The 25,149-nt window shown below is 53.0% G+C and overlaps 1 protein-coding gene across 2 annotated transcripts in view; it reads right to left on the bottom strand.

The window, feature by feature from the left end:
- The window catches only part of CTNNBL1 (catenin beta like 1), a 55,857-nt gene extending 37,929 nt beyond the window's left edge, over window positions 1-17,928 (bottom strand). Inside the window, exons 1-5 of one of the 2 annotated variants that reach the window (XR_015260337.1) lie at window positions 17,794-17,905; window positions 9,807-9,995; window positions 7,264-7,370; window positions 5,751-5,892; window positions 1,606-1,701 (exon numbers count right to left, since the gene is read on the bottom strand). Coding sequence is in view for 1 of the 2 variants with exons in the window: in XM_086760669.1 (XP_086616795.1) it covers window positions 1,606-1,701; window positions 5,751-5,892; window positions 7,264-7,370; window positions 9,807-9,995; window positions 17,794-17,823 (564 nt within the window). In the remaining variant the exon portion in view is untranslated. Of the gene's footprint in view, window positions 1-1,605; window positions 1,702-5,750; window positions 5,893-7,263; window positions 7,371-9,806; window positions 9,996-17,793 lie in introns of both variants that reach the window. The other variant, XM_086760669.1, reaches the window with a different exon arrangement.
- Between the last annotated feature and the right edge of the window lie 7,221 nt (window positions 17,929-25,149).

Genomic DNA, 25,149 nt, shown 5'->3' on the forward strand with positions numbered 1-25,149 from the left:
GGAACCCACATCTGCCGGTGGAGCCTCCAAAGGAAAAGGCCAACACAAGAAGTACAGTTAAACAAAATAACATTTCCAGTTCAAACACTGTTAACTAGCTGTGGGTCCAGTGAACACGGGGAAACAATACAAGTACCAGCTGCTGTGGAAGGCAGTGCAACAACCTTCAAGGATACCCTACATTATATCCATTTCTTTAAAAAGAAAAAAGAAAAAAAAAAGTAATCTAAAAAGCAGATATCTAAACACTTCTCACAAGATATGCCTGACCTGTTTCTTTCAAAGAGGACAATAAAACCTCTAAAACTTGGCTATTATCAGTGGCATGGTGACAAGGAAAACAGAGAGAGAATGTCGCTTGATTTACTACCTCTCCGCACATTTTATAGAAAACGTCTTCTCTAGCAGTTCCTCTCTACCGCTTCATTCATCTAGCAATCCTTCCACGAGGCAGAGTAATTAAGAAGAGCCCAGAGGCCAGCTGGAGGAACTCTGCTCTGGGCCACTGTCATTAACCTTTGGAAGGCAACGCTATAGTGACTGGACAAGAAGGATTGTAGGAGAAAACAGAGCAGCCAAACAAAGCAAACAAAGGAAAACTAGTAATTTCCCATCTTTCAATTTCAACATAATCGTTCCAGAAGAAGACAGAGCCACAGTGATTCACAAACGCAGCAATTCACTATCAGAAGCAGCCTAAAGGTAGGAGATGTTGAAATATCCAGTTTTACTGGGCATCGCTTCTCTGGAGGGCTTCTGCTCGTTCGGCATCCTCCCCCTGCAGCCGAGCAGCAGGAGGCATCCCATGTGCCTCTTGAGGCACTCAAGAGAGTTAACCAGGCAGGGAGCCCTCAATACCGAGCAATGCATCTTCTGCTGCATGCAGATAATCTTCTGGAGTTGTTTAATCTCTAAGCCAAAAAGGATCGTTACTGCTAAACCCTCCTGCACTCTAAAAATCATTAGCTCCCTTACACAAAAACTTTCACGCTTTTACTTCTCGTTAAGAAAAACGCATCCCCTCACTATAACAACACACAACCCAGGTCAAGCACAGATTTTTCTGTTTGAAATGAGTTACTGGGTAGAAGACTACCAGTCTCCTGTGCAAGAGGTTGGACTGAAAGACCAAAGCGGTCTCGCTGTCCTTCAGATAACGTCTGAGCCCTGCCACCAGCTTCGATTTTTCAGAGGTGAACAGAGGTCACCCTTTTCTGCAAGGAAGAAAAATGCAAATCAAGCTCCTATTTTCAGTAGGACACTGTCCAAGCCACAAATATTACTTCATTCTCCCTCCCTACGCAAAATAAATCTCCCAGCCTACACAAATTTTGCAATATGAGCACGTTCTTTCCAAAAAAGAAGTGGTAGACAAGGTGCAAGAAGAACCTCCTGCCCAAACTCTGGCCTTCCATTGAAAATGCCCATTGTGGGCCCCAGCACAGCATTTCAGCTGCAGGAGAGCAGGCTCCTGGCCCGGCTAACCTTGTCGCGGCGGCAACACGGACAACCACAGCTGCGGGAAGCCTGGCAGTTCGGAGCACTCACTGCTGCGCTGTGTGAGGCAGATGTTGTTCAGGCGTCAGTCTGGAGATTACTACTTACCAGAGCGTCTATGAGGATTTCAGCTCCTTCTTCACTCTCATGGAGAGTATCGATATCGGTCAGTTCTTGAAGCAAGTCTACCACCGCTATGGAAACATGTGCTAGGTGTTAAGGACAACCAACAAGCGACAGACATTTAACATCAAAAGTAGGTTGCTCTTAGGCCAGAGTGCTCTTGACACGAGCCAAAACAACCGGCAATACACTACAGCCGTGGGGCACAGGAACACCAGAGCCAAGAGCACAGCGACTACTCCAGCAGACAGTCCTCATAAGCACCAGCATCGGGGAATCCTAACAATGGGGAACGGTAAAAATGTGACCGTGTGCTTACTGTATCAGCAATTTTACTGTTTCTTGATGATACGTTTTTCATGTTTTCAAATCAAAATTGCCAGAGTTGGTATAACTAGGCACCACCTTGCATTGCCAAGATTGAATATAAGCAAAGGGAAACGAGTTAGAGTAATCTGATTTTGGTATTCTGCTCCCAGTGACAGCCCTGCTAACCTGATATGGCAAACACCCAACAAGGCCACTGCAGAGCAGGAGCGATCACCCCCTTCTGCCTGCCCCAATTAGGACAGCATGCTCCTCTAACCGCAGACCTCGCAGGAACAGCATAGCTTCTGCCAGCCCCATTTTCACTCATTAACTCTGGGCTGCATAATACACGGATCCCCTGGCTGCTCCACAGCTCTCCTGTACGACGAGACGTATTCCACCTCATTAGAGCCACTCTCCTATTCTCTCAGACACGCTGATCAATCTTGCCCGAGTCCCACCGGGGTACAACAGGGTATGCAGTGTTCTGCACAGCCTATATAACAACTTTGTGATCTCTTTAAAATGCACAGGCTAACAAGCCAGCCTCCCAGTTCTCCTGTTTGTGCATTTGCTCAGACACACAAGCATCAGCAGGAACAGCATTTTCATACATCTTTTCTTAGCAAGGTTTCAGTCATGACGTACCTAGTCTCAGGAAAGACGTTAAGAGCGCTGCCTGTCCCAGCCGCGCGTTAACCCACGCCTAGGCGCTGCAGCAGATGTTACCAGTAAGACTGCCATTTCTTTATACTCTACAGCACTGCTTAACCCAGCCAAAGCTACCTGGACATCTCCATGGGTAGATGTCACGTCCAGCTGCAGCTGCCATCAGGAACTAGACGTAAGGGCGGTTACTCCTCACTGGGCAGTCACTTGTGCTTATACAAAAACACAGTCAAAGGTGCCAGGGGACAATTTTTAAAATCAAACTGGAGTATGACTCAATAAGGAAGTTAAGAGAAAATAACCTGCCTTACATTTATTCTGCAAGGACTCAACTCCTAATTAACCAAAGCTGGAGGAACGGGCCATAGGAACCTCCTGAAGTTCAACAAATGCAAAGTGCTGCACCTGGGAGGGAACAAGCCCATGTGCTGAGGCGCACTGGAGAGGTAAGCTCTGCAGAAGAGAATCTGGACCTTCTGGCGCACAAGTTGAAGGCAAGTCAGCAGCATGCCACTGCAGTGACGCAGGCTGATCACAGAGTGCGCTGCACGAGCAAGAGCAAACCAGCAGGTCAAGCGAAGGGATTCTTACCAGCTGCTTGGCACTCGTGAGGCAACAAGTGGAATATTTTGTTCAGTTGTGGGCTCTCTCAATAAAAAAAGAGACCTTGACGTACTGGACTCAGGAGACTGGAGGACCACTGAGACGGTCGGGGGCTAGCACACGATGCCTGAGGAAAGGGGGTTTGATCAACCTGCAAAAGAGAAGGCTAAGGGAGGAACTAACTGAAGACTACCGCTACCTATGGGTGCTCTAAAGACAACCAAGCCAGATTTTTCCTGAGTGCACAACAAAGAACTCTAGCAGTCAAAAGAGTCCATCTTGCAGGGCATTCCTGTCTACGGAATTTCCTGTCCTATGAAATTTTGGAGATAGAAAAGCAAAACCTCACTTGAAGCTTTCCTGTCTTTCATTAACAAAATCGTGTCAGTGATCATCTTTCACTCACGTGCTCTGTGTAAAACCGCATGAATCATTCAACAGATTATCTGCTCCCCCTGGACACTGCTTTTGTCTCCTTGCATTACTCCCTCAAGACACTATATTTAAGTCACATCTGAAGAGCCATTTGTTTAGCCCTCTCCTTGAGGGACTAATTTTAAAATATTTTTCCATTTGTTTTAACAAATAGTCATTAGAAAACTTGAGCTGTATCAATTCAGTTTTATGTTTAGATGCTTCACTGTAATAGTGTTTCTGTTCTGCGCAGAAGCAGCAGCAGCACAGGGAAGAGGCACTACTGCAGCCTGCGTCCTGCTTCCAACGGATCTGAAAACACTTCAGCAGTTTTATAACAAGAAATATATTTTTCCCAAATTGCAACTCACAGGCCAAATTTCTACCCATAAACTGACAGACAAGTTGCAAACCAATTAAAAAGAGAGAGTTCACAGTGGAAAAACTGACAAGTCCTTGACAGCGGCAGTGACCCTAGGACACAGCTTTCCATGGCTGAAAGGACAAAGCAAGCTGCGCTCCTCGGCACTCCAGCTATGAATCAGCTTGCTATCCCAGTCAAAATCCCCACAGTTTATATTTTCCTTACGAACAAGAAATTCAGCATAACAATTTAATGTCATGTCATATCGCACACAAAAAGCCTGTAGTATCTGACAAAAAAAAAAAAAAAAAAAAAAGAAACTACGGTAGCCACAAAACTGGTTATGCATGGGAGGTGTTTCCCAGTGTACAACAGTAAATTGTTAACAAACGTTTACTTGAGAGTAATTTCCAGCACAGATAAGGCAAGCCACGGTGTTTGCTGCTTTGCAGGGACCAGCATTCGACCACACTGAGGTTCAGCTAGATACAAGTTAAAACAGCCAAACACGTGAGCAGTGCCTTCTAACACAAACTGGTACGCAATAAAATATTTATGTTTTGTTTTTATCTTCTGATCACTGCACCCTCTTAGAAAGAATGAATTATGAATTCTTAATAGGTAGTACTGTAAGGAAAAGCACTAAAAAATAAACCCAAGATCTGTGCCTCGGACCACAACATTTAGCACTAACGATCCTTTTAATGTTGCATGTTTCAAAACACCTCAGAAAAGCTGGTTAGTATTATCTACTTCTTTACACATAAAGAAAATAAAGAAAGAATAAATTACTTTCCTAAGGTCAGGAATCAATAAAAAGGAAAAGAGAAAAGCCTGCTGTAGTCCCAAGTTTAAGTCCAGTGCCCTTTCCACTGGCCTTCGCTGCTCCTTCCGTTCACTAATGCTCGTCAGGACACAGACACACAATCTCTCCAATCATGTCAGGATTTTCCAGCTTAATCTACTGCAGAATATTTCACAAGCAATGCAGGCTGAGCTCTACTTTTACAGACTGCACAATGGCAAGCCAGACATAGTTCTATTATCAGCTGACAGCTAAGCATCAAGGCACCAGGCTATTCAAGAAATGACACAGTTTTGTTCAAACCTACCAAAGTCTTTAGAGAGAAAACTCCCTGAGCTGTCCTCAGATCTCCAGAGGAACAAGACAGCTGCATGCAGGGATTAGGTCCGTGACACAAGCACTAACTGAGCATGGAAATGTCTCTGGACACTCACGTAACCAGAGCGGCTACCCACAACCTCAGGCTCTGAGCACACTAAATTAAAGGTGTGGACACATGGAGAATTTATCGTATTTACAAACTAAGGCGCAGCACCACGGTGAGCCAGTCCGTGGCAAATACTGGACAGCTCAGCTCTCAAGAAAAAGGGGTGAATTGGTTTCATTTTTACTGGGGCTATTCCAGACAAGTTTGCACACCGTTCACGGCTATAGGCTGCCAAGCCCATACTTGAGCTTTTCTGTATTGTTCCTCTGGTCACACTCTAAGCAGCCACTCAAACCTAGATGAAAGGTTCATAAAACAAGAAAGGAGAATAACAGCACTGAAAAACCTGAGAATCAATATTACTTGAACAAAGAAGGCTTTCACTTGGAAAAAAAAAAAAAAAAAGAAAAAGACAAATTCAGTGTGGTGGGAAAGAGGAGAAAAATGTATACAGTGGCCTGTGAAAGCAGGGTATAAGAGATTACAGAAAAGTCCACAGGAAGCCTCTCACATGAGAGCTGCTTTAACGACTGAAGGATATCTGTGTTGTCGTGCCCCAGCAGCCCCAGGAGAGACTGCACAGCGTTCAGCTCCACCAGCAGGTGATACAGGTCTGGCATCGTTGCGATCACATGCATTTCCTGAATGATGTCATTTAAATCCAGTTCAGATTCCATGAACCTGAGGCAAGACAAAAATGGTTAATAAAAAGGCAAAAAAAATATATCGGTTGCGCTCAGCGCACAGCCATTTTTAAAACAGAGACCGCCACCTTCCAGGAGACACTAGGTAAGACTTGTCACCCCAGCCACACACGGCCCTGGCATTTCTGATCCTCTGTGGTCACATCAGCGCCACCGAGCCCAGAACTCCTAGAGACAGCCTGCACCTCATCCTGTCCTACGCCTGCCCCTTGAAGTTTAATCCCACAGTAGGATAAGCTTTCCTACTATGTAATTTACATAAAGCAAATAAGTAGATTTGAATCAGATCTAGAACTTAAAAAAAAAAAAAAAACCCCAAGAATTTGTAGCTACACATAAAAAAAAAACAACCTGCATATAAAATAAATTCTCCAGAGTGGTGCACCTCCCCCAGCTACCACCTATTAGTACGTGGGTTGTATTAGTCTGAAGTCCATAAAAAGAATTTGGGTAAGGGAAAGAACAGCAAAGTGGACAAAAAATAATGGCACTCAAGCGTAAGAAGAAATTCATTTAATGTGAGTAACAAAACTCCATGAAAGGAGGAAGAGGCTCCCTAGAAACACAAGGGTGGAAAGAAACATTCGCAAAGTCTGGCTCTCAGGCCACATCCAGTCATTTTACTCACTATAGCATCTGAAAGCTCCACAGTATGAAATTATTTTCTTCCCACACAGATTGCTGACTGCATATGCAAACACCACCTTCACACAAAATGATGGCATGAAATCTTTAATTATCTGGAAGCAGAACTCATCAATCCCGGATCTCAGTCCTTCAGCCCGCTCCCCAAACACCTACCGCCTGCCTAGCAGTGAGGCAGAGACCGCTGCCCAGAAACCGCACAGAAAAGGAGCCCCCGACGAGAGAGAACTGCACGCGGCTGACCCTCCCATGCTGGCTGCCAGGAGGACTGATGTTGGGAGAGCTCATTAGCGCTCACTTTTGGGAACCCAGCCCCTTTGATACCTAAACCAAAACTTACCAAAACCCTATTGAATTTGTGTGCTCCCAAAACAAAACCAACAAACTCAAGTTTTAGTACTGAAGCTTCACAGTCTGTCATACTAACAGCAGCAAGTATTTAACACACTAGAACTTTCCCTTCACTGCTCATTACTCTCTTTGTGCTGCTGGCCATGCACTGGCCACCACCAGTCTCAATAATGCCATTTTAAATCAACAAACTTAGTTTCACATGCAACTTGGAAGAACTACATGGCAACAACTGCTGTTACATAAGCCTTATGTAACTGAAAACATCCGTATATTCAGGAAATGGAGTTAGGGCTGAACCCTAAAATCACAGGAAAAAGGGGCATGAGAGAGGGGCCAAGGATGACCTTACTTCTCTGGATTGTCGGGAAACTTGATCCGCAGCTCCTGGTTTTTGTAAGATCTCTTCTCAAAGGTGAGAATCATCTTCTTCACTGAACTTTCATCCAAAGGTTCCTCCTAATCAAATTGGAAAGGGCAGAAACCAGAGCTTTGGGTGGCCGGAACAATTACACAGCAGAACGCAGAGAGCGAGGACAGCGGCGCAGTGAGACTGCAGTCAGGCCCAGGCCCTTCGGGAACAGGCAGCAGCCCCTGAAGTCTCACTGCAGAAAGCTGCCAAAACTCATCCACCCCTGCCATTCATCGACTGATTTACTCCAGCCCTGACCTGAGCAACCTCCCCAGAGCAAAGCCTCGTAGGTCGGGTTCTTATAAACCAGGGCTTTAGCACAGAAGGTTCCTGGGAAAAGAACCGGAATAGCTTCCCTACGCTTCCTGAAACCGAGTATCAGTGGGAAAAAAAAACAAACTCACTAATTTTGCAATGGCTCATCTTCTCCGAGCTGTTCTTTTACCCTTGTTATTACCCAGCAGCGTCAATGCGTACTGAGGCTTTCTGCTCCTGACATACCAGAGTAAACACGCATTAGCAGCTTACATCCACGGAGAGTTTCTCTTTAGAAGTCCATTGTGCTTTTCTTTTTTGTAGGTCTACGTTTAACTGCCCTGAGTTTACACTCTTTTGTATTTTCCTCACCTGGATAAGCTTTCATTTCTATTTGAAACTCTTTTTATAAAGAAAAAAAAAAACAAACAAAACTTCAGTGTTTTATTTTTATTTTTAAAATTCTTCAGAGGTGTTTCTCAGTTGGCACTCACGTTGACTGTACATCATATATAACTTTAGCTGCCTCCCTGACACCTACAAACACGATTCTGTTATTTTCCTTGCTTCATGATTTTAATGCACTCTTTTAATAAAACATTGATGATACAGATTTTCTTGCGTAACCTCTTCCCTCTCCTCTGTTTGACTATGTTACAATCACTATTAAATAGAAGCTCTCAAAACAAAAAATAAACCAGACCCCTTCCCATCTTAAGCCAACTTTTGTGTCCCATCTCCTGTTCAGGATTAAACCAAAAGTTGCTTCTGGTGTTAAGGATTCTTTTAGTCAGTGACTCTAAGTAGCAATCTTGTATGAGACAGAAAGTTTCAACTCCTTCAGCAAACTCCATTACAATAATAACATCAGACCAAGTCTTCCGTTCGTATTGGATTTCGCACATTCTCAAGCCCAACCTGTCCTAGCACCATCCCGCTCCTGTCAGTAATCAATACTGCACTGCCCAAGCCATGTTCTTCCTGCAGTGGGATTTCAGTCCACCAAGATTCAGGCAGGCGTGCTGACAGTGCGTCCCTCTAGTTCATTTGCTTCTCCGCTTTCTCTAACATCTCTCACTACAGCATCAATATTTCCATCAGGATCTGCTTTGTGTCTGGAGTTTAGTTTGCATTCAGTATGACAGTATCCTACAGACTAGCTTCCTTCCACCGAATTTACCGGTACAAAGCACATGCTGATGGCACTTACATTAACTACGTTCCAAGATAATAAACCAGAGATTTTGGTTCTAAAGAAACCTTGGACTTCCAGCCCTTAAAATGCCTAGATGGGAAAACTCCGCTTGACAAAGACGAGGGACTTCTACACTGCAGGAATCCACAAGAGTTTAGTCAGCCAACGGGACTTTTGGCTGCATCCATTCATCCTGGGGCTCAATCGCTACAGAAATTCTGCGCTATCTTTCTCCGCTATCAGCAACAACTGTAACAGCAATAGCTCAACATCAGAAAAACAGGGGCGGCTTTCAGACACAAACGCTAGCAATGCTGTATACAAAGGACAATGATATTTTACAAAGCTACACGATTCTGCAGCAGCGAATATCACTTGGATTTTTATCAAACAGGACACAGGCAGCAGGAAGCAAATATCTTCTACATTTATACCAATCCATGTGTCACATTTATAAAGTGATCTTTTCCCTGGCCCTTGGCAGAAAGGCCAATGCTGCATTGGATTTCTGTCTCCAAGGCTTGAAATCATTTACCCTTGACAACTGCCACGCCCCTCCTCTGACCCGAGACCTTTCTTGTACAGAAGAATGTTTGCTTATTTGCTGCTGCTGCTGCACAGCCACAGAGAGGGGGAGAGTGGGAGAAGCTGCATGGCTGGGGGTTCTGACGAGAATAACAGTGCTGGGAACCGGTTAGAATACAGAAACTATTTCCGAAAAATATATTTTAGAAGGTGATTTGGGTATTCTCAGCCTGAAACAGAGATCAGGCTTGAAAGCTTTCCCTTCCCTCTGCCTTCTGCCCTCCTCCCTTCAATCCTTCCCAAGATATCTTTGCGAAGCCTGTTTGAAATTAATGAACAACCTGCAGGGCAGGAATGTAAAACCGTAACCTTAAGCTGTATGAGGCCTGTGAAAATCACCAGTTAGTCTCATCATCTACACAGTAAGAAATGGAAATCACAGAGAAGTGATTTAGTGTTTGCTTGTTTCCCACTGCCTCCCCTTTCCCACAGGACACTAGTGATCTACCTCCTCCTCTTCCTCTTCGCCATCTCTTTCAATTATCTGAAGCAGCTTCTTCTTCTCATCATCAGTTTCTTCCAGCGCAACAGATTCCTCTTCCCGGTGACGACCGTGCTCTCGTGCGCTAGCCTGTTTCCGACGTGCTTTGATTTCTTCCTCCTCTTCATCACGGGGTCTTTTTGTCCCTCTGTTAGGCTAAAGTCAGAGAAATAGGGTGAATTAAGGTCTTTTCTGACCCTCACAAACCAGAACACCAATATTACAAAACATATTGAGGAAATTCTTACAAGTTGTTGAAAACATTTGCTTACACAACTCTTAACAACTCTGAAAACTGGAAAGGCAATTAATTTAGTGAAGTGGAACATCATATGAGTAGATGAATGGCTCTGCCAAGAGCTATGTCAACATCCCACCTTGTTTGATCTATGAACATGACTCACGGGAAAATCTCTCCGTAGGCAGCAGAGACTAGTACTTCAGAGACAAGAAGAGGCCAGACCGACCTGCTCAGTGGCAGCCGACCCCCCGAGGGCTCTGGAACCAGCCAGGTCAGGTGAGACAACCTCATGTTTAACCCACAGAAGGCCAATGTGCTGAAGCAGGCAGCAGGGAAAGATAACTTTTCACCCCCCCGGTATACGAGATGATACTGAATCCTTGTGTGCATCCTAATTCACCTCGACCTTCCCCGACACCTGACCACAGGATCAGAGCTGAAGTCAGAGCACGCAGGACAGGAGTACTCTTGCTTCCTGCAGCTCTGCAGGGGCTTGGCATCAGATTAAGCAGTGGCTGAATCTTTATGGTTTGCTTTTATTCCACAATTTCTATTTAATTGCCAAAATTAAAGGTAATTTGCCAAGGACAAGAAAAAGTCCGCTAACCCTAATCTCATGTTTTAATTTAGGCAAAAATGGATGAAAGCATCTGCAATGGAAGGAAAAACTGTCTCCCTTCAGAAACTACAAGGGTATTACATTTTGTCTCTCACATTTTTTGAAGGACAACCAAGCTGGAACAGGAGTACTCCACGCTCTATAACTGCAGGAAAACAAAGCTTAATTCTTTACTATTTAAAAGGAGCCTGTGTGTTAAGAATAATGAAAACAATAAGAAACATGTTTTTTCTTTCTCTCAGCTGCTCAGGTTGCCTGGTAAGACGATTTTGTAACCCCATCAGCTCTAGCATTTGTCCAGTCTGTCTCATAAAATGTGATGTGGCAGGAAGACCCCGCTCTTCTGCTTTGGGGGATTCTGCATAAAACCCTAAGAGTTGCAGCGTGCCTTCCCGAACCTAAGAGGTGACAGAGCCACTCTGCAGATCCAGCGCGAGTGTGGGCGTTAAGGTGGGAACTTCCAGCTCCCCAGCAGGTAGGGAATTTAGGGCCCCAGAGGGCAACAGGCTCACAAAGCAATCCTGCTGGGATTCGGCTACGATGCGCACGCTGCAAACCAGCCACAACTGCTTCTCTGCACAGCCGAGAGACCCATTGCTTATTTACTCATTTCAATATAAAGGAAAAGCTAGAACGTGAAAGCTCCACTCTTGAGAAGACCCTGCTTTCCAGAGAGATGTAAAAAACCCAAACCAAACCAAAGACCCCTCGGAAAAGCACGGGAGTGTTAATTATAACGAGAGGCAAACCGGACAGCAGCCTGACCACGACTGCCGCGTTCTCAGGGTCACTGTGCTATAAGCGCTCTGAGGGAGCTGCAGAAGCAAGTTTCCCAGACAACGCGTTAGCACAAATCAGAGCTCCAGATGCTTGCTCCCAGTCAGACCTGCGCAAACCCGGCTATCTGTCTCCTTTCTGCCTACGTCTTTTCTGCCGTTTCCATGACGGATGGTGCATTCCTGACTTACAACTCTCCTAAAGTGCTCCCATGCACTTTTAAAGCAGTTAGCCCATAATTTGATAGCTGTGAAGCAGAAGCATACCCAGAGATTCTTTCAAATTAAAAATTTATTTGCTTGGAAGGTTTTGTGGTTGGGTTGGCTTTTTTCCTAAGCTGTTGGGTTTTTTTCTAAAGTAGGTTCTTATTACTTATCTCCTAGATACATTCAAGTATAAATTCACATAGATCCCTTTGGAAACAAATGTGTCATCATCAACAATCAGCAATTCAAACCCTCCCCAAACAATCAGCAACCCAATAAAGAAAAGAAAAAAGGCGCTCTTGTAAGTGGCACCTAAGGAAAAACCGCCAGTAAATTAAATACGCATTCCTTACTCAGCGCCCTTAATGGCACACGGCTCTCTGTCCTTCCTCGCTAACATTCAGGTCATCCTAAACCACCTCTGGCAGACTGACGTTTCAAACACGGACACAGAAACTGGGGACATAAGAAGTCCTGAAATTTACAGCAGAAAGTGCTAAAGATTTGCCTTGGACGCTCCTGGTTTAGGGAGTCAGAATCTCACTCCTCGCTCTCGTTTCTAAACATTAAAAAAGGAACAAAAGCCTCGAAAGACTGCAGCCATAATGAGGGAGCGAGGGAGCCGGTGGGTTGTCAGATGCAAAGTAATGTACCGTGGGAAGGGACTGCATCACCAGAACAAAATCTCAATTAAAACTCCATCGCGAAACCAACCCCATTTCCTCTGAGCACACAATCCCCGCTATCAGAATTCACACTCTGTTTCAATCTAAATTATTTTATCCTTTTTTGTACTTATGGATTGTCGGGGGGAGGAATCTTCTGTAATACATAACAGAAATCATTATGATAAATTATGGAGGTGCCCAGCGTGCAATTATTAATGCTGCCAACACATTGCGATAGACAGTAATTGAATTCCCAGGCAAACGCTATTAAGCGGGCATTAAGGTTTTTCCTTTTGTTATTGACGTTGTGCAAAACCTTGCTAAGAATATTGCAGTTTTCCAACCAGCACTATTAAAACTCAGAAATGAAGGCATAAGTGAAACTCCTGGGTTTCTGCCCATTCCATGAGAGACGCAGCTGAACACGAACAGCTGATTTAAGGCAAGCATCAGCTTCTGCTCATTGATCTTCATCTTCGGTTTGCATTTGTATTTTCTGCAGGACTGGTACCAACCAGCAAGAATTAAGCACGTACATTGTTGCATGGAGACTGGTGCATTTTGCTAAGCAAACACATATATTGTGTCTAAATACATTTATTTAAATCATTTCATAGCTTCACACACATCTACACAAAGTTTTGCTTTCTGGTGGAAAAGGGAAAGTTAATAATTTCAGAAATAAATTGTGGGTTTTTTACTTGGTCATGCTAAGGTGCATTTGGCAAGAAGATGGAATCCATTAGAAAATGCACAAGAAAAGCATTTTTAAATTGTTTTGTTAGTTAAGCTTAATTTTGTTCCCGTTGAATGCAGCGCATTCACAGTAATTTATTCAGAAGATATTTCCATTTAAATCTAACACTGATATCACCACACAAAAACCAATGAATACAAAAGGGTTTAAAAAAAGCTGACACTTAAAAAATACAATAAGGGAAACAAAAGCCGGCGACTGGCAAGGGAAGAATCCTCCTCCGGCTCCTCTCCCAGCCTTCAGCTGAACTTGCTCCGGCCGCCGACACACCCACCCCGGCACAGCCGGGCCCAGGCTCGGGGCGCCAGGCCCCTGCAGAACACGCGCCGCACACGGGTCCTCGCGCGTGCAGGACACGTAACGCGGGGCCTGCCCCGGTCCGCGCAGCAGGGACGACAGCACCCGCCCCGTGTGCGGCACGGGCCAGAGACGTTGCGTCCCAAACCCGAGGACAACACCTGCCCGGCGTCCCTCAAAGCAGCGACTGCACACCAGTGTCGACACGAAGTCACCCACAGAATCTGCCGACAAATCGCTCAGCCCACTGACTGCTTCCAGCCTTCTCCAGACATCAGGAAGGTTCAGAGAAGTCCCCGTAACGGAGTTTCATATTGCCAAGACATCTGCTTTGTAAGAAACCTTGTTACTGTGGCGCCCAGAAATTATTTGTTAATGAAACTTGAAATAAATCTTCATAAGCGATGCAGCTTCTTCTGTGACCACATCTCAGCCGGCTGCAGGCTGCTCGGCAGAGCGCTACACGTTAGCTGTCAGCTCAGGACTCCTGAAAGCAAGCCCAAATCTCCAGAGATACCTTCACTAACTGTGTAATTTTGTTTCCACCATTTGCAGTAAACCAGGCCGCTATCAATCTTACTTTCCATTGGTTTCCTTCTTCCTGAGGCGTGACATGTGTAGACGGTGCGGGATCCGAGTGTTAAAAACTGGAAGAACTGCTGCCCGGAGCGCCCTGAAGCCTCAGGAGGTCTCAAGAGCTCCAAAAGCGGGCAAACAGAGGCAAATGGAATGAGAGACGTGCGCTGCACCTGTGTGGACACAGACCATTCCTTTCAGAGAGAAGGAACCCCCGTCCTCCCCAGACGGGCTCGCTAGGCCCCAAAGCGCCCCGAGGAGCGCGGCCAGGCCCGCGCGGGGAGGTGCGCGGGGCAGGGACCCGCCCTGGCAGACTTCGCACGCGCGCCGGGCTGGGGGCCAAAGATCACCACAAAGCACAGCAAAGGTTCGCTCGCGGCCCCGTCAGCGGGCCAACGCGAGTTCCGTAGCACGAGGCCTCCCCTGCCCCGGACAGGAGCGGAGCAGAGCGCCGCGGGCCAGCGGCTCAGCCCGCCGGCTCCGCGCAGGCAGGACGAGAGCCAGCAGGGTAACGCGGCCGAAAGTCGCCATCAGCCCGCTCGGCGGGGCTGCCTCTGCCACGGGGCGCATCCACGGCGCTGCAAACCTGCAGCAAACCATCTGTACCAGCAGGAACGACGATGTGCCTCCCCTGATACGCAGAGATCTCTCCACAAACTGCTCCCAACCAGTCAAACAGCGGGGAGAGACCGCCCAGCTCCGTGCAGTCAGCCCTCATCCTGTTATTTACCGCTTCTTTTCTTGTTGGACTTTACTAATATTCCGTTTAAAAACTAGCAGTCTGTACTGATCACTCACAGTGGAGAAATCTGCACTTAACGAGAATTAAACTAACCTCCCTCGTTCCCTCCCGAGACAACCGACAGGTCTCAGACAAGAAGGGGAGTTGGCTTTGTCCCCTCAACTGCCCTCCGCAACGGGAGACCAGGCGCAGAGATCTGCGCGCAGCCTTTCCGGGCAGCGCAGCAGCGATATTTAACCATCACTTTAGACCATCTGCAACTGTTTTGCAGCAACACATAAAGTTTATGGATTCCTGAGCTCTGTGTAAAATGCCAGGTGCCGTTTAATTGTATTTTTCGTTGCAAGAGGTTCCTTTTCCCACTCTGACAGACACTTGGTGCTAAATCAGTGGCGCAGCGCCCGACATCTTCCGTGCCAAGTTTGGCACCGAGGGAGAACATCGCCTTGATTAAGCAAGGGCACAGATTAGGCATTTAGAGGAGACAAATTCAAAACAACGTAAGAGAAAAGCAATTATTTGGGGATGTGCTGAGGGAAGCTGAGAAGATGGACTCATTTGCAGCAAGAGATTAAAATCAGGCAGCAGAGGCGCACACCACCCATCATCCAGCCCGCTCGTCTGACAGCCGGCGCCACCCCTGCCCCTGGGATGGATGAGGGCGCTGGGCCGGCCGCTCCCCAGCGCGCGGCAGGAAAGCGCCCGGGCCCACGCGCGGTTAGCCCCGCAACAGCGGGCAGCACCGGAGCGGGTCAGGAGCCGCCGCCCGAGCCGCCTCCTCCCAGAAGCTGCAGCCCGCCAGCTGGGTGCAGCCCCGAGCCACACTCGCTTCGTTTATCTGCCACGCGCAAGTCGGCACCCTCTCTGCGGCACAGGCACAACAGAAGCCTGGCTATGCTCAGTTTACCCGTTCAGTGGACAAGACGCACATTCCCAAAAGGGCACAGGGGCACGGCTTCGCCTGCCCCAGAGCCGCGGCAGACGCCTGACCCGCACAGGATGGCAGGCAGCGAGACCCGTGGTTTGCTTCTATCTTTCAGCCAAAAGTGCCCCCACAGAGGGAATCTCATTTTCTCAGAATCAGAGCTATTTATCTGCCCTCTGCTCCTCCACTCCTTTCACCCGTCTTCCCTTTACCTAATCCTGGGGTCTGAATGCGGCGACACTGCCATCCAACACTCGGCAGTGCTGTCCCACCTCCTGGCACAGGGACCATTTCTATTTGGGCGAGAGCTCAGAGGAGCGCAGAGCCAGCACAAGCCCTTCAGGAACAGTTTCCGCAGTTGGTTGAAAGCCGTAGAATAATTTGAGCAGCAAGAAAATAAATTAAAATTGTAATACCCAGCAGCTAAGCAGCACTGCTTTACCTCTAGCCTCCTCGCAGTATCGAAAGCTCATCCAAGAGAAAGCCGTGCAGAAATCCCAGTGACCAGAACAAACTGGACGCGCATTTCCCTCCAAAGCGGAAGGGAATCCTGTGCGGACTTCACATTTCCAGAGAGAGGGGAAAACCAAGAAACAAAACCCCAAACTAGAGCCTGGTTAAAAAATTACAACAAACACAAGTTCAGCACAGGTTTACCTTTCTGCACCTCAAGTATAAACCGCATCACAGAACAGGCAAAGGACAGCATCATTAACCAGAACCGGGGCGAAGACCAGAGAATTAAAAGACCCTGAGAAATCATCATTCTAATTTGATACTGAAAAAAAAAAAACACGGAAAAACCAGTAGGTAGAGAAATACAAAAGTAGAGCAGATCTCGGAACGGCAGGACTGTGCTGCAAGCACCACACAAACGGGTGAAGGAGGGAGGACGTCAGAGCGATCCACAGGAGAAAACGTCCTGGAGCTGAGGCAAGCAGGGCTCCAGGGCAGCTCTCAAAGGATGACTACTCTTACAGCCGTACGCCAGAGTATTCCCACACCAGTGGGAACAGAAGATGAGGAATTTCTCAAACCCAAAGGTAATTTTCCCTCTTTCCCTGTGCCATGGTTTAGCCCCACTCAGCAGCTCAAACACCACACAGGCTCTCACTCACTTCCCCGACTGTCCCCCACAGCGGGCTGGGGAGGAGAGCGGGGAAGGAAAAGAAGGCCAAACTCTTGGGTTGAGAGACAAACAGTTTAAGAGAACATCAGAGGAAAGGAAAACAGAGATGGAAAACAGAACAGAACAGAGTCAAGCACATAGTTTACAGTACTCTCCCTCCCAGCAGCCAGACCTGACCCAGCACCGTCCCCACTTCACACCCAGAGCACGACGGACGGACGGGCCAGGCGGGGTAATCTGTCCCAGGGCTGGCTAGTTAGGAAACCGTGCCAGCTGTGTCCCCAGCCACGGCGGGGTAAAACGGAGTAATTAAGAAGTCTGCTAACTCCTCTACTCAGTTACTTAGGGTTAGGTTTCGTACAACACCCTGGAGGGCTTTTCCTGCCCAGCGATTCAGCAGGGAAAGGCCGCTGCTGCAGTTCGTCTGAGAACCGAAGCACAAGCCAACACCATCGCGTGCACAAACCGCAGCACAGTATCCAAACTTTACTGCAAACCAGTGTTCTCATTCCCCGACCCCCAGGGGAACACGCCAGATCCGCTCTCGTGACAGTAAATACGCTGTTCCGCACACTGGCTTACAACCTGGCCTCCAAACGGCGAGGAGGCAACGAGCGCGCGTCGAGAGCGGAGACTGGCTCACGGGATGAAAGGAAACTTCGATAAGAGGGGAAACTTTTCCAGAAGACTTCGGCAAAAGTCAAACTGAACGGGGTTTCTAGCGCAGGCAGGAAAAAGCAGGGCGCGAGCCGTGACACAAGCACAGGCTTCCCCGCACGAACGGGCGCAGGCCGCGGGAGGAGCGGCGCCGGCCGAGCCCCGCTCCCGAACAGCCCCGGCCACCGGCTCTCACCGAGGCACCGCTTCCCCGAGGCGCGGGAGAGGCGGCCAACACCTCGCGACGCCGCAACCGGGCCCCGGGAGAGCGCACCGAGCGCGGCGGGGCAGGCTCCGCAGGGCCGCCGCCGGCCCGGGCCCCGCCGCCGCCGCCCCGGCAGCCGCCGCGGGGCCGCTCACCTGGTAGCTGAGCAGCTCCCCCACGTCCATGGCACCGGCCGGGCCCCGCCACCGGAAAACCGCCGCCAACTGCCGGGGCCGCGCGACAGCGTGCCGTAAGGCAGGGAGCGCAGCCGAGCCGGGGCGGCGCCGCTCTGCCGGAAAGCGAGGCGGGAGGACCGCTGCCGGAAAGCGAGGGGCGGAAGGCGCCGCACTGTCGCAAAACAGCCCCGGGACGCTTGCGGACCGGAGAGGGCAGAGGGCAGAGGGCAGGGCCCCGGGGGGGCGGGCGGCAGCCGCGTGCACGGGACGTACCGACCCCACGGGACACCCCACGGCCCCCCCCACGGCACCGGGGCTGGACCCTGCTCTGCCCCCGGCCCGGCCCCGAGGCCTCCCGGCGGGCCCGGCCTGCGGCAGCGGCCTGGCCGGGGAACCCCGGGCCGGAGCGGGGCCTGGCTGTACCGGGGGAGGCGGGGGAGGGCGGCCGGGGGCGCTGCCGGCTGCAGAACAGGGCGAGGGGAGCGCCCCCCGGGTGGCGGGGGCGCCTGGAGCCCCGGGGCCGAGGTGCTGCCCCGCGGGGCGGCCGGGCCCGGGGGGGCCGCGGGTGAAGCGGGGACCTCGGCTCCCGGCCGCAGCTCCGCCACCGGGCCGGGCGCTGGGGCGGCCGGGGCTGCCGCCACCCGGGGCGGGGGAGCGCGGCCAGAGCCCCCGCGGGCCGACCCGCGGCAAGCCGTGGTTGGTTTTGACGCCTTTTGTGTACCCTCCTGCGCGCCCTTGCCGCGGCTGCGCCGGCCTGGAAACACAGAAGGCTGTTGCCAGCGCTCATCGACAGCACGCGTCTGTTTATACACGGCGTCGTTAACCGCTGTCACCTTGAGAAGGGGCCAGTAACTGAGCGCTGAACGCCGCAGGAGGGGACGTGACAAACGGGCCTGTAATTCAACAAGATGCAGAACCGCAGACAGATAAGAGGCATTTTTCAATGTAACAAATATGAATAATTAGAAGAGAGTCAACTTGGCCAAAATCTTAGGAATTTATTTCAACTGTGCTTTAAAAAACAGCTTTGAGCTAAAATAATTTTTCATAACGTAATGATCGTGGCTGTTGTGCAGTTATCTCAGTAGGAGCCTGGTTTGAGAACACTCACGAAATTAAAAATATATATAATGTTTTCAAAGAAGCGCCTCGCGTCCCCTGTTGTTTCAATACAACACAGGAGAGATCAGTCGTGACAGAATTAACAAACCTGCGTGCAGAGATGAGATAAATAGAAGATAATTGTTGGATCATCTGGCTTTGCTTTACTGTGCGTTCGGGCAGTTCACCAGCCGTGAAACCAGAACACTCGCGTCGCCGGAAGAGCAGTGACGCGTGCCTGCGAGGCTGACGGCTCCGGGGAGGCCGGGCCGGCGAGGGCGACGGGAGAGCGGAGACCTGAGCGCAGTTAGTGAGGCCGCGGCTCCTGCCGGAGGCCTCTCCTCGTTGGACAAAGGGACGGAAAGCGGTGATGTGCTTCCCTGCGGGGCTGCGAGGCGGGGGACGCTCAGAAAAACAGGTCGGGAATCTGAGACGTGGCTGCCGCGCTAGCGGAGTGAAATAAAACTTGATAGCCAGAAATCCATGGCCTGGTTGGAGAGGCCCGGGGGCTCAGGTGCCCGTTGTCAGCCTGACGGCTGGAAACGCAGCGGAGGCGCAGCCCACCGCCCCGCTGCGTGCGAACAGCGGCACTGGAAGGGATGAGCGCGGACCAGACGCTGGCCCCAGCACCTCCTGCGCGCGGGGAGGACGGGCGAAGCCCCGGCACGCGGCTGGGGACGCGGCTGGAGCAGCGGCTGTGGCAGGGCTCGGCGGGCGGCCGCACCGGGAGCCCAATGGCAGCGGCGGCAGGCGAGCGGTGGCCCCATGGACCCACCGAGGCGTCGTGCTGCCGCGGGAGGGTCCCACCCGGGTGCACATCGTGAAACCCCCTCTCTCTGCAAGCAGCCCCCGAAGTAACGCACGCAGGCATCCTTCTGCGGCGACGGCGCTGCACCGTGCTGCGAGCCCGCAGGTGCTGGGCAGGACGGAGCCACTTGGGGACCCGCAGTTGTCACCGAAACAGCCACCGGCTCGGCCGGCTGCTGCTGTCCCCACTCCTGTCCCCGTGCTCGGCCGGCCTCATCGCGCCGTACGCTGCCTGGGAAACCCAGTTCTCACCGTGCTGCTGCAGGGCAGGGTGCGACAGCAGGGAGGTTTTATCCAGTAAGGGGAGCTGGAGCACAGCGACAAAACTCTGAATCAGAAAGCAAAACCAGGAGCGAAATGAAAGTACAAAAACAGCTCTCAAGGAAATGAAAGGACGGGGACGAGCCAGCCGTCCTGGGCAGTGGGCTCTGCCTGGGCGCGGCACCGGCCGCTCCCGGGAGCTGCGGGAGGCTGCTGGAGGCTCTGCGCAGGCCGGAGCAGGCCCTGCGACTCGGCTTTGTCGGGAGAGCGAGGATCCCAGCGGAAGCGCAGCTCCGCGTCCCCAGGCACCCGCGCTCCGCAGGGCCCGGGGCACCGGTGCTGCCCTCGCGGCTGGCCGCGTCCCTGCAGCCCCAGAGGGGCCTGGCCGGGGGCAGCGGGACGTACAGCGCCTTCCGCCGCCTCGGTCCAGCCCGGCGCTGCGCGGTGCCTCGGGACAGCGCGGGCCAGGCCCTTCCCAGCGCCTTTCCCGTAACCGCGCCCGCAGGAACAGCTCTGGCCTGGGAAACAGCGGTTCCTCGGCTGAGCGCCGGCGGAGGCTCAGCGCCGCAGCTGGGAGGAGGAGGCGAGGAGAGCCCTGGCTTAATTTTATTCCGAGTTCAGGTTTCAATCCAGATGCCTCAAGATCTAATTCCGAATAAATAATTGTACTGAGTAACCCAGGTCCCCCGGTGATTAACTAAACACACCGAGGCTCGCTGAAATTGAATTAGTGGTGTGCGCTCAGCCGTTATTACCCTCCCCACGTCATGAATATTAATGAGGGGTTATTAAGAAATGTAAATGATGCCTCAGGGGGTTGGGAGCAGAGGGGGGTGCGGGGCGGCGTGGGCTGATATGACAAACCATTAGGAAAACAGCCTGATTGAAGCCACTTTTTAATTATGTCAGATCTCGCTCTTTCTTGGGTGCAGCCGCGTTTCCGGATGCTTTCGTTGTTATTAAAATGAGAAAAAGGGAACAAGTTACAGCCGGAATGTAAAATGAGCGTTTGCAAAGCGCAAGAGCGGCAGCCCCGAGCGCCCTGGCAGCGGAGGGCGGTGGCAGGGCCCTGCCTGCGCCCCGGGCTCCCCACGGCCACCGGCCTCCCCGCGCTGCCGGCGCCGAGACGGGGACGCCAGCCCCCCTGCGGCACCCACAGCCCAGCCCCGGGGGCCCCCGCGGCCCGCGGCACCCGCAGCCCAGCCCGCGGCTCCCCCGGCACAGCCCTGCTCCTCGCAGCCCCTTCCCTCCCAGTTCGGCATCACTGGCCAGGAGCGAGCGGCTGCGATAAAACTCATGCATTTTAACAGGATCTTGCAGGCGCTCCCCGCGCTGCCGAATAAAAGCTGACAGGTGCAGCTGAGTTAATCAGAGTGGATAATGGAGGGAAGGAGAGAAATCTCAGACCAAATTGCTGCAGAAGGCATGAGCCGGAGCTCAGAACTATCCAATTAAATGGGATGGAGCTTAAGGGGGCAGACGGCCGCTCTCCGAGCCCCGCGTCCCACCGAGGCAGGAGGGAGACGGCCGCAGAGCCCCCGTCCCCCGTGGGGAATGTCCGGCCGGGGCCGCGCTGGGCGCCTTGCTGCGGCCAGTGCCGCTGCATCGGCGGTTTGCTCATAGAGGAGACAAAGCGGGGCTCCCTGGGGCTCCTCTTCCGGAGGGCAGCGTGGGGCCAAACGCTCCATTGGGGCGATGAGCGCGGCACCCGCGCGGCCCCGGTTCTGCCACGGCTGCCGTCCTGACGTAGTGCCGCCGGCGTGCCGCGTCTGCGGCGAGCGCAGGCCCATCACCTGAACGCCTTGGGGAGGCCCGGGCTACCAGACCAGTTAAAAAACGTGCATTTAATGCAGTCAGAGCCCATTACTGCGGCGGGCGGAAACGCGCCGGCAGTACTGCGGAGCTATCGCGGATCGGTCGCGCAGCTCCATAGCGCCAGGCTCGCCTCTTAATTGCACCCGCAAGTGTTGAAATTACCGAAGGGTAAAATGCAAATGGGCTGTAACCTTTCCAGAGCTCGCCCCAGCACCGCCGTGCCGGCCCTGCGCAGAAAGGGAGCCGCCTGCGTTTTTTCCCTCTTCCCCGATGGCTGGCGGGCGAGTCCCTCCCGTCGCCCGGGCGGCGAGAGGCGAGGCTGTGTGCCGGGTCGCGCGCCGGTTCCGCCGAGCTGCAGGCAGCGGAGACACCGGGGCAGCCCGGCGCCAGCCGCGGTGCGGGGGTTAGTGGGATTTTCATGAGCCTGCCGATTGGTTTGGCCGGTGGGACAGGAATGAAAGGGAGCCGGCCTGTGAAATCGGGCTGCGAGGGGCGGGTGGCGAGAGGTGCACGGGCGCGGTGGCCGGAGCCGTGGCCAGGCTGCTCCCTCCTTCCCACCCAAGCCGGTGCCGCTCACTGTCCCGGCACAGCCGGAGCGGCACCTTATTTACGGCTCTGCTTCCCCAAGTTAAACTCCACAAAGTGTGACAATCAAAATTAGAGATTTCTCCAGAAAGGCAGCCTGGGGGAAATCACTGCCGAGGCCAACAGAGATTTCCCAACGGTGACTTTTAAATTAAAGGGGAAAAAAATTTCTCTAATTTGGCGGCGTGCTTGGGATGCAGCTCACTGGGCACGTTATTACCCAGCTCAGCAAACGCTCCCAGAATCCACTTGCGCTCCAAATTGCCAATCTCTCTGCAAGGCAGCACGTCCCCGCCCGCGCCGGTGTCCACCAGCACTGGGGGCCTGCAGCACAGCCCCCCGCGCAGCCTGCACCCCGCCACCAAGCCCTGGTGATGCCCCCTCCCCGCGCCCCGTCCCAGCCCCATGACAAGGAGCCGGGTGCCGGGGGGAGACCCGATGTTCAGATTTTCTTTCCAAGCAGAGCGCAAGCTCTTCGATGCTGCCAAAAGCAAGACCCTGCCTGCAGCCCCTGCCCAGGTGCTGGCTCTGCGCCACGCGGCGAGGGCGGCAGCTGCTCCGGCGTCCCCGCGGCACTGCCACGCATAACGTGCCCGGCTGCCGGCGTGGCTGGCACGGTCCCGTCCCAAATGCAGTGCCGCCTCGGGTGCCTGCCCCAGAGCCCCAGGAGTCTCCACGGCCCCGCCGCGTCGGCACGGCCACAGAGCCGCCGTGCGCGGCGTTGCCAGCTGGGTTGCACACCAGAGCCAAGGCACCAGTGGAGGCTGTCACCGCCAAACCTCCGCGTTGGGACCGGAGGCACCCGCACACCCGAGACGCGCGCCTTGCCCTGCTCTGCCACGCAGCACCGCGGCACGGGGGGCACCGCGGCATGGCAAAGCACTGTGACACGGGGAGCACCGCGGCACGGGGAGCACCGCGGCACGGCGGGCAGTGGGGCACGGCAAAGCACCGCGGCACAGGGAGCACCGCGGCACAGCAAAGCTCTGGGGCACGGCGAGCAGCGGGGCACAGCGAAGCCCCAGGGGGCACGGGCAGCCCCAGCCCTGCCTGCCCTGCCACAGCTCTTCCCCCTCCTCTCCCCCCGCCCCTTCAAGATGAAGCAATGAAATTATTTTTCTACTTGAGTAGTTTTCAATTTAGATTAAGAAAAATCTGTGCTCCGTTAGCGACGCTGCAGTAAATCACGAGCGAGCGGCACGCCGCAGCTGACAGCCCGATCGCTTATCGGCTGCAAACCTTTTTTCACGTTGACAGGCTCCGAGTGTGACATTGAGCGAGGGCAGCGGCAGCCCGGCGGGGACACCGCGCGGGGAGCCAGACCGCTGCCCGGCACGCACCCCGCGGCACCGCGGCTGCAGGCAGCACCCAAAGCGGGCCCAGGCAGGATCGGGCCCTGGGCATCCCAAGCTGGGACAGGGCTGGAGAGGCGGAGGGCAGCACCGGCCCCTGCCCGGCTGCAGCACCGGCTCTGCCAGCCTGCGGCATCGCTCCTGGGGCTGCGGGCAGGGGCCGCGGCAGGGGGACGTGCTGGCTCGCTGCCGTCCCACCCGATCCCCACCAGCTCCGTCACACCTCGATGGCACACCAGGACTGTGCCGAGCGTCTGCTGCCAGAGCCGCGTGGTGCTCCTGCGTGTCGCCGAGCCCTCGCTCTCGCCCGTCTGTCACCCAGACCCCCGCGATGGCGCACATCGCCGGCTGCACCCGTCTCCGCACTGCTGCCGTCCTCGTGCCCGCACCATCAAAAGGAGCATTTGACAGAAAACAAACCTTTTTTTCCCCTCCGGTTCTTCCAGCTCGTTTATCGCCTGCACAGGGCAGGCAGAGCTGTCAGTGCCCGAACCGCTCTCATCCATTTAACCTTGGGGAAGGAACACATTTGTGCCGGGTAACGCGCATCAGATGGTGGCACGGGGAGCGCCTGTAGCTGCTGCGCCTGATGGATGGGCTACACGGGCCTCGCCTGACCTGTGCTTGTACGTTATCTGCGCTGCCGCGGGAGGCTCTTCATCACGCCGACAGCTCCGGCGTCACCGGCCTGGCAGGAGCTCCTCGCCGGGGACGGCTGCCGGCAGCAGTGGCCGGGAGGAACCCGGCCACACGGCTGCGGCTGGCACCGCGGCGGGCGGCGAGCCACAGTGCCAGGGGCGGGGAGAGGCCGCCGTGCCGGGGGGTTGTGGGCTGTGCCCCTGCCCTGGGCCCGGCAGCAGTGGGGCTGGAGCGACGGGGAGCACCCACAGGGATGGGGGACACCCTCACTGCCGGCAGTACCGCCAGCCCGGGCAGAAGGGGGAGGCCAAGCTGTCCCACTTGCCCTTTGGGTGACATTTTGCCAACGAGGGTCCTGTGACAGTGACGGAGAGCGTGCGGAGCCGGGCAGCCCACAGCCCCGGTGACGGATGAGTGCTGCCAAGTGCCGACACAAAAGCCATTTGGTGTGGGGAAATGATAGATGCTAACACTAATTTTAAGCACAGGCAGCCGAATTCCTCCAGACAGTCGCGGCGCTCAGGATTTAGGGCACAGCTGCTGGGTTCAGATAAGGTGTGAAATCAGCCCGGCGTGCAGGGTGTTACTTAATAATGAGCGCCTCGTGATGGATGGGGGCGGCTCAGCGATATAACCTCCACATTTGGAGCCTTTCAAACCTCTTACCATCAATCCTGGTCCCTGCCGGGCGGCGGGGGGGGAGCTGGCAGCGGGCACACACCCGCCGGGCCAGCACCACGGCTTGGGCTGCGCGACTGCCCCGCACCACGGACAC

Source organism: Chlamydotis macqueenii, chromosome 16 (genome assembly GCF_036417535.1).
Source record: "Chlamydotis macqueenii isolate bChlMac1 chromosome 16, bChlMac1.mat, whole genome shotgun sequence".
NCBI lineage: Eukaryota > Metazoa > Chordata > Aves > Otidiformes > Otididae > Chlamydotis > Chlamydotis macqueenii.